The sequence below is a fragment of the Balaenoptera ricei genome, chromosome 18 (assembly GCF_028023285.1).
Source record: "Balaenoptera ricei isolate mBalRic1 chromosome 18, mBalRic1.hap2, whole genome shotgun sequence".
NCBI lineage: Eukaryota > Metazoa > Chordata > Mammalia > Artiodactyla > Balaenopteridae > Balaenoptera > Balaenoptera ricei.
The window spans coordinates 279,978-294,258 of NC_082656.1; the positions used below are offsets into that span (position 1 = coordinate 279,978).

Below are 14,281 nucleotides of genomic sequence, written 5' to 3' on the forward strand. Positions count from 1 at the left end.
TTTATTCCACTTGTTGTCTCCAAAGTTTTGTGAGTTATCTTCACTTCTTTTTTCCTGCATTTTGCTGCTCTGTCTGGGTGAGCTCCACTGCTTTGTCTTCTGCTTGCTGATTCGCTCTTTGTCCTCATCCTGTCTGCTGTTGAACCCCTCTAGTGCATTTTTCATTCAGTTACAACTTCTGTTTGGTTCTTTCTTATATTTTCCGTCTCTTTGTTGAAGTTCTCATGGTGTTCATCCATTCTTCTCCTGCGTTTGGTGAGCATCTTTATGATGATTACTTTTCAGTCTTTACCAGGTCCATTGCTTATCTCTGTTTTGTTTAGTTCTTTTTCTGAGGTTTTAATCTGTTTTTTTGGTTGGAACATATTCCTGTGTCTCCTCTTTTTGCCTAATTCTCTGTTTGTTCGTATGTATTAGATAAATCAGCTATCTCTTCCAGTCTTGAAAGAGTGGCCTTATTTAGGAGATGCTCAGTGGGACTCAGGGGTACAGTCCTGCCTGGCCACCGCAGCCTGGCACTCAACGGGTGTCCCCTCTGTGGGCTCTGTGTGCCCTCCTATTGTGGCAGGGCAGCGGCTGCTGTGGCGTGCTGGTGGGCAGAGCTGTTGCTCGCGTGGCTGTGAGGCCCAGCTGAGGCTCAGGTGGGCAGGGCTCTCAGCAGGGCAGACCCGTTAGTGCTAACAGGTTAGAGGGAGAATTTCAGTGCTAGTGATAGCAAGGTAGCCTGAGATCACAAAAAAGGCTGCTGCTAGTGTCTCAGTCCTTAGGGGGCATCCCAGCTGGTTTCTCCCTCTCCAGTAGACGCTTTAAGATTTAGTAAGTGGGTCCTCTTCATGTGTGGCCCATGCCCTTTTCAATCTGGTGTTTTTGCACTTGTTTTTAGGTTGAGTGAGTTTGGGCACAGGCCCTTTAAGAGCAGGTTTTTCTGTTTAATACCAAGCAGGGCCCTATGGGGCTCCCGGGCACAAAGACTTTCTGTGTCCCCCATTTCTTTGATTACAGGAAATAGCTTTCATTCAGCCTCCATGACCTGAGTTCCAACGGGCAGATTCAAGCAGTTGTTAATTAGGGAAGGGAGGGGATGCGAGACCAGGGAAAAACAGTCAAGAGAAACAGTAGTGCAGCCTTGGGGCAAGGTCCTGGTTCCCCATCAGTGGATAAACAACAATATCTTTGAGCTGTTTTGGAGATACTGAAACTCCCTCCAGGTGGGAGAAGTTAACGATTAATGATGGTAATGCTGCCCACAAGCCTGTAGACCCCAGACCAGTTGGAACCTGAAGGTTGATGATGCTGATGCTGACTTATGTCACTACCAACCCATCAGAAGAATGTCCATGAGCTGGTCATGCCCTCTTTGAACGATTGTTTTTTTTTTTTTTGGCTGCGTTGGGTCTTTGTTGCTGCATGTCGGCTTTTCTCTAGTTGAAGCGAGCAGGGGCTACTCTTCGTTGCAGCGCATGGACTTCTCATTGTGGCTTCTCTTGTTGCGGAGCACGGGCTCTAGGTGTGTGGGCTGCAGTAGTTGTGGCACACAGGCTCAGTAGGTGTGGCTCACAGGCTCTAGAGCGCAGGCTCAGTAGTTGTGGTGCATGGGCTTAGTTGCTCCACTGCATGTGGGATCTTCCTGGACCAGGGCTCGAACCTGTGTCCCCTGCATTGGCAGGTGGATTCTTAACCACTGCACCATCAGGAAAGCCCTGAACCATTACTATAAAACCTCTCACTATCCTCTCCAAGTTGGAACACATAGTTTTTCGAGGCAGTAGCCCTCTGTTTCCCCCTTTGCTTGGCAAAGTGATAAAGCTATCCTTTTCTACTTCACCAAAAACTCTGTCTCCAAGATTCAGTTCAGCACCAGTGTACAGAAAAGCTGAGCTTTCAGCATCATGTTCTCTGCAGTTCTGTAGTTTTCCTGGTCATTTTCCCTGTTGGTTTTCAAAGCCAGGTGTTCTGGGGACTCTGTCCTGTACAGGATTTAGAGGTCGTGATGCCAAGTGAAGGGTAGTTCCTATAATCAAAAAAATGGGGAACACAAAGTTTTTGTGCCCAGGCACCCTACAGGACCCTGCTCAGTATCAGTTGGCATGCCTCATGTAGAGCTCAGATCCCTACCTCCTTTGTGGTCCCTCCTGATTCTGGATCACTGCAGCTGGGGCGTGGGTCTTTCCTTGGCGAGAATGTGTCTCTGTCTCTCCTCCCTATCTTGATGCTGTCCTTTTACCCTTTGTTGTGGAGACTCTGTTCATTGATAGAACAGAATTCTATCAGTCCCTTAATTGTACCCAATATTGTAGAGCAGCAGTCTCCAACCTTTTTGGCACCAGGGACCGGTTTCATGGAAGACAGTTTTTCCATGGACAGGGTGGGGGGTATATTTCAGGTGGTGATGCGAGCGATGGTTCAGGTGGTAACACGAGCGATGGGAAGCGGCAGATGACACTTTGCTTGCTCGCCCACCACTCACCTCCTGCTGTGCGGCCCGGTTCCTAACAGACCGCGGACCAGTCCGCACCCTGGAGGCTGGGGACCCCTCTTGTAGAGAATGCATTCCTATTGACACCTTGAATTATGTCTTATGGACTGTAATGGAATACCACCGTTTCAAGAGTCTAATAATAGCTAACCTTAAGCATGTCTAGACCCTGTATTAATTGCCTTAACAGGCATTATTTTACTTAATCATCACAGCAGACCTTTAAGCTATATAGATAAAAAGTATTATTTAAAGATAAGGAAATTGAGTCTTTAAGAGGTTAAATATTTTATAATCCAGAGTAATACACCAAACTGTTGAACTAGGATTATAAAAGTTCTGATTCTGGAACCGGAGTTCTAACCACTATGGTTTACTACTCTTCTGAGAAATCTTTTTTATAGATTTCTTTTTATAGTGGTAAAATATACATTAACATAAAATTTATCATTTTTAAGTGTACAGTTCCATGGCTTTAAGTAATGGAACCTTTACCACTGTCCATCTCCAGAACTTTTTTATCTTTCTCAACTGAAAACATACAGTTTCATGGATACATGCCATAGATTTTTTGAAATGTTGTAAATACTTTCAGATGTTCAAAAGTTAATATTTTAAAATGTGTATTCTTAATAAATCATAGGAAAACCTTGATGTGTGTATGCTGATATTATCTGTATACCATCATAAATAAAAAATGATAACTAATTCAAGACATCACTGATAACATAAGCTTCTTATTAGCTCATAAGAACACTGTCTGGGCTTCTTAATAAATAGTTTTACTAAATCCTGTTTGGTCAAACTACATACACAGTTGATTTCTTTAGTTCACTCACATAAACCATTTAATGTGAAAAGATTGGCCACATTGGTCATTTACTCAGAGGATGGGGCAGCTCTAATGAAACTCCAGATCTAGAAGCCATTTCTAGAGAGCCTTCAGAGCCTGCAGTAGTTACCTGTAATCTCTTTAGTGGTGCTAGTTCTTTATTCTTGGGGGGTGGATTTGATGGTTAGAAACATCTAAAGTCACTCAGTTTCAACTTTGCAAACTAAAATAGATGATGAAGTTGATACTCTGCTCTTCATTGATCTGTCAAATATTTATTGAACACTTTTTACCATGAATATTAAAAATAAATTTTCTAAAAATAATTGAGGCTAATATTCATGGGTAGTAATTCATATTAGCTTTAAATTCCAGAAAAAATCTTCCAAAAATATTTGGGCAGAGAAATCATCATTACAAAGGGACTGTTCTATTTGTATTTCCATTAAATATTTTTGGCGTGCCTTCTGTGAGCTGGGCACTATCCTAGGCATTGGAGATGTGATGGACATAACAAATACAACACATAATATACAGATGACCCTTCACTCAGGTCTGAACTGCACAGGTCCTCTTATACGTAAATGGTAAATACATACTATGGCACTACATGTCCGTGGTTGGTTGTATCTGGATGCAGAACTACAGATATGCAGGGCCGATCGTGAAGTTACACACAGGTTTCTGACTGCACGGGGGGTCAGCACCCCTGACCCCCACATTGTTCAAGAATCAAATGTGTGTACACATAACACACAATACATTATCCCTGCTCTCTGAGTTTATAGTGTAGTTAGCATATATTAAAAGTGTATATAATAGCTTTAAAAAACTTAAAACACATCTACTTTTTTAAGAGTTCTCAGTGTAGCTTCAGAACAGATGTACATAAATAACTTAGCATGTAACTTGGGCCGTAGCTAGAATAGAGGGATGAATAAAAGGCTATGAAAATGGGGAAGAAAATTGTGAGAATAATACAAAGCCATGTTTAAATTGACTTCTCACTACATATGTAGTTGGTTCAAATATATTTGTATATGATGGTTCTTTTATGTTTCTATATCTTATGCTATATTTGTTATAAAACAAGTTGTCATTTTTTGTTTTAGACCAGCTGGTGGGAGTGACAAGTGGACAGCGACAGCCTGTGACTGTCTCTCACTGTACCTCACTGGAGCCGTAGCAACCATCATCATACAGGTGTGTGAACAGGTGCAGTAGATGTGTACTGGTTATTTCATTGACATTTTCTACAAGACCATTTATTTTGTTGAGAAAATAATAGTAAGCTGTTTGGATTTTTTTTTTTGGCTGTGTGGCATGTGGGATCTTAGTTCCCCGACCAGGGATCGAACCTGTGCCCCCTGCAGTGGAAGCGTGGAGTCCTAACCACTGGACCGTCAGGGAATTCCCTATTTGGATATTTTTTTGCAACCTTTTTTTGGTCTTCAAGTTATCACGCCTGTTTGGGAATTTGCTGGCAGTCCAGTGGTTAGGACTCCATGCTTTCACTGCCAAGGGCCCAGGTTCTATCCTTGGTCAGGGAACTAAGATCCTGCAAGCCGCACGACCTGGCCAATAAAAAACACTGTAACTCCTGTTTCATAATAGATACGTACTGTAAATGATTATATGAGTGAATCAAAACTTTTCTAAACTAATATTCTTGAGTTTATAATTTGCATATTAAAAACCAGAAGGTATGTATGCTAGAGTGCAGTTCTGAAGCCTTTGATATTCTTTACAAATTGGTAGTTAGGCTTCTAGTGAAATCATATTAACTGTACCTCATAAAAGGTGTTTGTATGAGTGCCGATTTGAGAAGAGGATACATATATAGCACATGTCCTTTCAGAACACTAAGAAATATTCCTTGTCTCCTTAACTTTTTTCTAATTTGATACATTTTATTGCATTAATGATTAGAATTTTCTTGTAAGTAATTCTTTCCATGTTAATTTTTTCTTTGTGTACTTCCCCCATTTTTATAATTCCATATAAAACAGAATATACATTTTGTAGTTCTTTCTTTGGCTTTTCACAGGAGAAAAAAGGCACCCCTGTGAAAATATATTTTAGTTCTATAATTACAAAGAATTCAGGAGAGTAGAGAACTTGTAATTGAGGATGCTTTCCTCCCTCCCCAATCTGGGATGGAAAACAAAGTTTTCAGTCGTCCTTTTTTCTCCTCCACTTGGTATTTTTCACCTGGACAGTGAAGTCTTCCTGATAGACTTCACAAAACAACTGTCTCTCTCTGTTGACTATCTTCCATGCTGTTTTCTCTCTGATATGTTCCGATATCAAAATTACTTGGTTGGGAATTTTTCTTTCTGGCATGGAGAAATGTGGAGGGAATACCTGTGAAAAGTGTAATGTTTATACGAAGTTGCGTTTTTGTGTCTCATATTTACTCTGCTCTTAAATCACTGCAGGAAAACAACACAACATGGCCATTACCTGTGAAAATTTTCTGCAGAGATGACAAAGGAGAGCGTGTTGATGTTTCCAAATATTTGATTAAAAAGGGTTTGGCTTTGAGAGAAACAAGGTATAGACTATTTTTTTAAAACATCATTTTGTGATGGAGGCTTCTTATTTGCCTGCGTAAATCTTCGTATCTGTGTGTGCTCAGACCTGAATTGCCTCTTGTTTGCTCTTAAAAATGATTTATAACCTAATCCTGAGGAGCCAGCTTAGAAGTAAATTCATTCAGAATTGCTAAATGTTTAAATCCCTAGACATTTTTGCCTTTATACTTTCCCCTTTGCTCTGGCATTTATCAATACACTTTAAACCAAAGGAAAAGAGAATTACACAGTGGGTACCAGATCTGAACCCTTTGGCCTCATTTGCTTAGGCAGAAATGTTTAAGCTTTATGTTGGAAATTCTGGTAGGTATATACCAAAATATATTTGTGTGATATAGGTAGCAAATGAGTAGCAAAAAAAGTAATTGAACAATACTTACATGTAAAGATCCTTTCTGATACTAAATTTGGGGTTTAAATACCTTTGGTCCAAGGGGAGAAGGATCAGGATATAACTGTAGCCCTGGTTTCCTCTTTTTATCTTTTTCCTTCTAGAGGTAGAGGTATATTAGAATCGCAGATACATGTTCCAAGTGGTCACCTTCTACCATACATGGCCAGATCTCTTCTTTTATCTTAGATTATTATACCTTACCTTACTTGGATCAGGACCCCAATCTTGATGAAGTGGAAGGAGAATGAGAGATCAGAAATAACACGGAACCCGAGGTAGTTGGCCAGGTGTGGTAGATGCTGACGTCACCGCCCGGGCCTTGGCAGGCAGCCGGGCTCTGCATCTAGGCCTGCATTCACTGGCTTGAGGCTAACACAGTTCTCCGCTGAAAGAAATGTTAAAGTGACAAATGCTGGGCAAGTTTATGTTAACTAACAATATCTGCCGCTAATTTAATGTTGTTTTCTACTTTTCTGGCACTAAAACTACTACATCAAGGCTGGGGGTGATGAGGGAGCAGTGTCAGTTGAGGAATTATGCAGCTGTTATCTTATCAGTGCTCATTTCCTTTTGAAAGAAAATACAGGAAAGTGGAAGAAACAAAAATCTGCCATAATTTTTCTAACATAAACAATGTTAATATTTCCTTCTAGGGTTTTTTATAGGCATGTTTTTTAATTGGAAGGGAATAACAGGAAGTAAAGCAATTATGAATGAATATAGCATGTTACCACTAACACTTAATATCTGAATAGTATGGAAAAACCACATTTTTTAAGGAACTCATTATCTTTGTATTACTTTATGAATGTTGATAACTTGCCACATGTGTGATCTGTCTTTGGGCTAAATTAGAATCAACTTGAAGCTGTTGTATTTCCCAATAACATCTAGTTAATGGTATGATACTTGGGATATACTTAATAGAAGATTTTAAGAGAGACTAGCATGTAAATATGGGATAGTAATTTAATGCATTTAAGTGAAATTATATTGCTTTATTATCATCAAGCTCATGCATAATTTAACATAATTTTCATTATAACTTAAAGTATGCTCATTTTTATGTAACAAATTAGACTAGGATATCCTAGACTAATTAGACTAGACTAATCCTTCAAGTATATTTGAAGGATTCTTTTTATATTGTTTTCCCAGAATTTTTTTATTTGCTCATGGTTAGATATATTCTTTTTTTTTGCATGTTACAGACCTAATAAATTAGGTAACAGCCATTCATTATCCCAGAAGTCTCTGGAAATCCCACTGGTACAAGGAGAGTCAGTGGTTACTAAGTGTATTAAAATGAACGCTGACCCTGACAAAAAAGCTGCTGATATTCTCAGTGAACACAAGGTGTCTGAATTTAAGGAGAAAATTCTAGAACCAAGAACCACTGGATGCTATAAACCACCAGCTATTCCTAACGAGAAAGTATTTGAGGCAGTAGTCAGCTGCATCGGTGATGATGGAACTATATTTGTGGTACCTAAATTATCAGGTAAGATCTTTCACATTATGCAGTATTCTGTAAAAGTGGTCGCTTTTACTACTGGAGAATTTTAATTGCAAGGGAATATCTCTAGTAAAATACACATGGATTGAAATTCCTTGGGCAGATATTTAACCTTCTGAACCTCTTTTTCACTGAGTTGTTGTGAGGTTTAAATGAAATAATGCATGAAAAGTGCTTTGCACAATGCCTAGCACATGAAAATCATTTATTGAGACATTGGGAATGGATAAACATTGGGCCTAAGATAAGCATGGGGGGACAGGTTCCAGTTTTACAAGTTTGGAGGCTCTCTAAGAAAAAAGAATACAAACGTTTATATTCGTTTAAAAGTGAGAAAAGAAGTCACAACAAATGACTGGAGAGTCAGGGCCATTTGAGATTCAGGTCCTTCCTGAGATCTCTTTAGCTTATGTACTAACGGTTCCTTTCTACAACCTGAGTGTGTCCAGGACACTTGATGACTCACAGCAGCTCTAGCTTTCACGGGACTTAAGCTCCGTTAGCTTCATAGTAAGTCCACCTACGGATAGGGGTATGGGGGCTACGAATTTGTTGAAATTTTTGTCTCATGTGTTGATCCGCTAAATACTGTTTTTTAATTTGAAAACCAGACTAAATCTGTGTAATTGGCTATTCTAGAAGTGAGTAGTGTTTCAGACCTCTAGCAACAGTACTTAATCCAGAAACTTTGCTTGACGTGTGTAAATAATCATAGCTAGAACTGGTTGCCAGATGCCTTACTTCCAATCCCCTGCAATACTGATAATGTGGGCTAGCACTATTACACCCAGTTTACAGAGGAACAGACTGAGGCTTATGCCCAGGAGCTCGCAACTAAAGTAGTAGAACTGTTATAGGAACTGACACCAGAGCTTGCCCTCTCTGGCATCAGTTACGGGCATATAAATTTACTGTGGAAATAATGAGCCAATTAGCAGGAAGTAGCAATATTAGAGTTTTAATATTATACCCGCAGCACGATGCTGTATCTAAGCATCAAATAACAAAGAGCTTTTAATGATTCTTGCACTTCCAAAATAATGCTTGTGTCTGTAACCATAGATCAGAATAATAATTTACATGTTGTTAGTCAGTAGTATGTTTCGAAACATAATGAAGCTATTGACTAAATTAGATTTTTATTAAAGCTCTATTATGTGGGGACTGATTTTTAATTCCTTTTAATGTTATCTAAGTGATGAAGTTACTAAAGTTTGATGATGACTTCATTTGAAAATGGTAGGGAATTTTTCCTAAATGCTTTCTATTTTTAATAATTTCTTCAGAATTTGAACTAATAAAAATGATGAATGAAATTCAGAGTAATTTAAAATGCCTTGGTCTTTTGGAGCCTTATTTCTGGAGAAAGGGAGAAGCTTGTGCAGTAAGGGGATCAGATACTTTGTGGTATCGAGGCAAAGTAATGGAAGTCATTGGCGGCACTATCAGGGTGAGTCTGAAATTCTTTTGTGACTATCTTAAGGCTAAGTGCTATAACATTAAGAGGTCTTTCAAGTTCAAATACATGAAATTTTGATTAAAACATCTTTTAATGAGTTCATTCATGTAGGAGAATCACTTAGATGCATTATATGTTTATTTGTAATTAGAATTCCTCTTTATTTTCAAGTATATTTATTAACCTGAATAACAAAGAAATATTTCCAGACAGGGATTTTTACCACTGAAACTTTAATGGTGCCACTTATTTGTAATTGGCAGCCTTATTTGTGTGCATGATGCTAAGTAAAACAACTTATTTTCCAGTATATTCTATATCTCCTTAGTAAATTTGTTTATGGGACCCCTTAATTTAACCTTTCACATTAAGGTTAATTTACCCTTTCCAGAATACTAAGAATAATAGTACTTGAGTTTCATCTAAAATCTTCAGAAAGAGCTGCATACAGTTGACCCTTGAACAGCACTAGGGCTGGGGAGCCGACACTCTGTGTAGCCGACCTGAGTATAATTTATATCATTCTTCCATGTCCACGGTTCTGTGTCGCGGATTCAATCAGCTGTCGATCGTGTAGTGCTGTAGTAGGTTTTTACTGAAAAAATCCATGTGTAAGTGGACCCTCATAGTTTAAACCTGTGTTGTTCAAGGGTCAACTGTACTTTGAAAATATGTGTATATAAAAATATAGATGGAAAATGCCTCCATTTACATTGTACTTTAAGTATAGCAATGAAATCAAGAGACATTCAGCCTGTGAAGATTTTGGTTTTAGGAGGGGTGGAAAAATTACGAAGAAAAGTCTTTTGTTAATACTTGCACAGGAGATTATTATCTATTTGATGATGATATCTGACAATAACGTAGCACTTCAGGTTTCTAAGCTTTTTTCACATATGCCCGTTCGTATTTTCTTATTTGTTTCCAACTATCATAGATGTAGATTACTATTCCCATTTTACCAGTAAAAAAATTGAAACTCATGTTCAGTGATGTCCCCGAGGTCAACATGTCAGTGGGTGGTGGTACTGGAATTCATATCTAAGCATCTGATTCCAAAATTTCTGATCTAAGCCTTGTGCTTTTTGTGCTGGAATACAGACTTTACAAGGTGGTTTTTTTTTTTCCTGGAAGGTAGCTTTTATTTTTATTTTTAAAATTTTTTATTGCAGTATAGTTGATTTACAATGTTGTGTTAGCTTCAGGTGTACAGCAAAGTGATTTAGTTATACATATACATTTATTTATTTTCATAGGTTTTTAAAAAAATTTTATTTATTTAATTTATTTATTTTTGGCTGTGTTGGGTCTTTGCTGCTGCACACGGGGTTTCTCTAGTTGCCGCGAGTGGGGACTACTCTTTGTTGAGGTGTGCGGGCTTCTTACTGTGGTGGCTTCTTACTGTGGTGGCTTCTCTTGAGTTGCAGAACACAGGCTCTAGGCGTGTGGGCTTCAGTAATTGCAGCACGCGGGCTCAGTAGTTGTGGCTCGTGGGCTCTGGAGCACAGGCTCAGTAGTTGTAGTGCACGGGGCTTAGTTGCTCTGCAGCATGTGGGATCTTCCCAGACCGGGGATTGAACCCATGTCCCCTGCGTTGGCAGGCGGATTCTCAACCACTGTGCCACCAGGGAAGCCCTTCATAGGTTTTTAATAGAAGTAAGATGGTTTCAAATTTTGGGTTAGTATTTAGGTATATGGATACTCAACAGATTCATGTGTTTATATGCAAATGAGTATTTTCACATACATTTGAATTGTTCAGATAACTTTTTTAATATAAAAGTAAATTGAAATTCAATTTTCATTAAGTTATTATAATTCATAATCTTTACATATATAGGATCCAAATAAGATAGTGGTGAAGTATATTTTTTTCATACTTTCTAATATCTCTGTTTTTTAAATTTGAGAGTATTTTGATATTTTAATCATCATTTTTTATTTTTTTCCTGTGCATTTCAAGTATACACAATAAATTTTTCATTCCTTAACCTGATATCTTTCAAGGTTATCCTATGATCCACATTAAGAAATAGACATTACGTGTAATTGTACTTACCCTAACTACCTGTAATGTACTCAGATATTTTTTATTCAATTCTATTTCATTTTTTTAATGCTGACTGCCAAGACAGCCCAATTAAACAGTGATATGTTAATTTCATTAAATTGGGGTAACAGAAGTAACTTATTGACATTCCTTATTCTTGAAACAATTTAGAAACTGAATTATCAAAATTAAAGCATTTTAAAAAATGGACTGTTGAGGACTTCTAGTTTCTGGATCCACATTTAAGAAGCTTTGAAGTTGCCACACCATCCTAACAGCAAGTAAAAAGCTGAACAAACTGAAAAATCTGTTATTCTTCTTGTATTGGTAAGAGAGGGAGTACAAAGGGCAAACCACTGCCCCAACAGTTAGAGAGTCAGGTGAATATAGGGAGTCACAGCTTATGGGAGCAGAGACTGACGACCAGAACTTTTTTTTTTTTTTTTTTCCGACCAGAACTTTAATGGAAGAATTGCTGGATTTTTTTTTTTTTTTTCCACACCACATGGCTTGTGGGATCTTATTAGTTCCCCAACCGGGGGTTGAACCCGGGCCCTCGGCAGTGAGAGCCTGGAGTCTTAACCACTGGACTGCCAGGGAATTCCCAAGAATTGCTGGAATTTAGTGTGGACAACTCTGAGAGGCAAAAACTCCAGGGAACCCAGTCATCAGAAGGTTCCACACAGTTCTACGAGATTTATCTCCAAGAGCTTGACCAGGATCTCACATAAATATCAGAGATGCTTCCAGCAGGGGAAGGAGAAAAGGAACCATTTTGAAATATGCTGGAGCATTCTGTTTTTCTTAATAAAGCCTGCACTCAGGAGACAGTAGTTAAGCAGGGCCTAAGCATCTGGGGTATTATCAGAGCCTAATCAACCTGGGGGAAAGGAAATTACCCAATTCCAGTTAACTCTAGCTTTCTACATTGGAAAAAGACCCAACTCCAGCTCACTATATCATCCTTTCCCACTTTAGGGAGTAGAGCAAAAAACTGAGAAACACTTGTGAAGTTCACAGTCTGAAAGCATAGTCTCAATGAAAGACGGAGACGTAATCATAAGACTGTAGAACGTTTCCCCTCCCGCCACACCTTCCTACCACATTACTGAAGGCCCATTTATAGCAGTTCCTTTTACACAGTACATGTCTGGCTATCAAGAAAAAATTACAAAAGAGTATGATATTGGCATAAAAAAAAAGATGCATAGATCAATGGAATAGAATAGACAGCCTAGAAATAAACCTACGCACATGTGAACAATTAATTTATGACAAAGCCAAGAATATACAGTAGGGATAGGACAGTCTCTTCAATAAATGGTGTTGGGAAAACTGGACAGCCACATGCAAAAGAATGAAAGTAGACCACTGTCTTAAACAGTACACAAAAATTAACTCAAAATAGATTATAAAGACTTGAACATAAGACCTGAAGCCATAAAACTCCTAGAAGAAAACATAGCCAATAAGTTCCTTGATATACATAGGTATTGGTGATAATTTTTTGGATGTGACACCAAAAGCAAAGGCAACAAAAATGAAAATTAACAAGGTGGACTACATTGAACTAAAAAGCTTCTGCACAGCAAAGGAAACCAACAAAATGAAAAAGCAACGTACTGAATGGAAGAAAATATTTCTAAATCATATATCTGACAAGGGGTTGATATCCAAAATATATAAAGAACTCATGAAACTCAAGCCCAGAAATAAACCCAATTAAGGTCAATCTGTGACAAAGGAGGCAAAAATATACATTGGAGAAAAGACAGTCTCTTCTGTAAGTGGTGCTGGGAAAACTGGAGAGCTACGTGTAAAAGAATGAAATTAAAAACATTCCCTAACACCGTGTACAAAAATAAAGTCACAGTGGATTATAGACCTAAATGTAAGACTGGATACTATAAAACTCCTAGAGGAAAACATAGGCAGAACACTATGATGTAAATTGCAGCAATATATTTTGGATCTGTCTCCTAAAACAAAGGGAAATAAAAGCAAAAATAGGGGCTACCCTGGTGGCACAGTGGTTAAGAATCTGCCTGCCAATGCAGGGTACACGGGTTCAAGCCCTGGTCTGGGAAGATCCCACGTGCCGTGGAGCAACTAAGCCCATGCGCCACAACTACTGAGCCTGTGCTCTAGAGCCTGCGAGCCACAACTGCTGAGCCTGCAAGCCACAACTACTGAAGCCCACTTACCTAGAACCCGTGCTCCGCAACAAGAGAAGCCACCGCAATGAGAAGCCTGCGCACCGCAATGAAGAGTAGACCCCCCACCCTGCTTTTGCACAGAGAAGGAAACCATTGACAAAACAATCTACTGAATGGGAGAAAATATTTGCAAATAATCTGACTGATAAGGGATTAATATTCAACAGCTCATACAATATAAATAATATAAACAGCTGTTTATAATATAAACAGCTCATACGACTCAACATCAAAAAAAAACCTGAAACTAACACAACATTGTAAATCACCTATACCCCAATAAAAATTAAACAACCTGATTTTAAAATGGGCAGAAGAACTGAATAGACGTTTTTCCAAAGAGGAAATGCAAATGGCCAGCAGGCACACGCAGAGATGCTCAACATCACTAATCATCAGGGAAATGCAAATCAAAATCACAGTGAGATATCACCTCATACCTGTTAGACGGCTGTTATCAAAAAGACAACCAGTAACAAGCGTTGGTGAGGATGTGGAGCGTAGAGAACTCTCATATGCTGTTGATACGGTGAATTGATGCAGCCACTGTGGAAAACATTATGGAAGATCCTCAGAAAATTAAAAATAGAACTACTGTATGACCAAGTTATTCCACATCTGGGTGTTTATCTAAAGAAAACAAGAACACTAACTTGAAAAGATAATATGCTCCCCCATGTTCATTGCAGCATTATTTACAATAGCCAAAATACGGAAGCAACCTAAGTGTCCATTAATGGATGA

General features: G+C 38.6%; 1 protein-coding gene across 13 annotated transcripts in view; it reads left to right on the forward strand.

Annotated features, from left to right (window-relative positions):
- Positions 1–14,281, forward strand: part of RNF17 (ring finger protein 17) — a 129,863-nt gene that overhangs the window by 88,767 nt on the left and 26,815 nt on the right. For all 13 annotated transcript variants that reach the window (XM_059903443.1, XM_059903447.1, XM_059903444.1 and 10 more), the window contains 4 exons: positions 4,421–4,511; positions 5,747–5,862; positions 7,508–7,797; positions 9,099–9,262. In XM_059903443.1, coding sequence (XP_059759426.1) covers positions 4,421–4,511; positions 5,747–5,862; positions 7,508–7,797; positions 9,099–9,262 — 661 coding nt within the window. The remainder of the gene's footprint in view (positions 1–4,420; positions 4,512–5,746; positions 5,863–7,507; positions 7,798–9,098; positions 9,263–14,281) is intronic.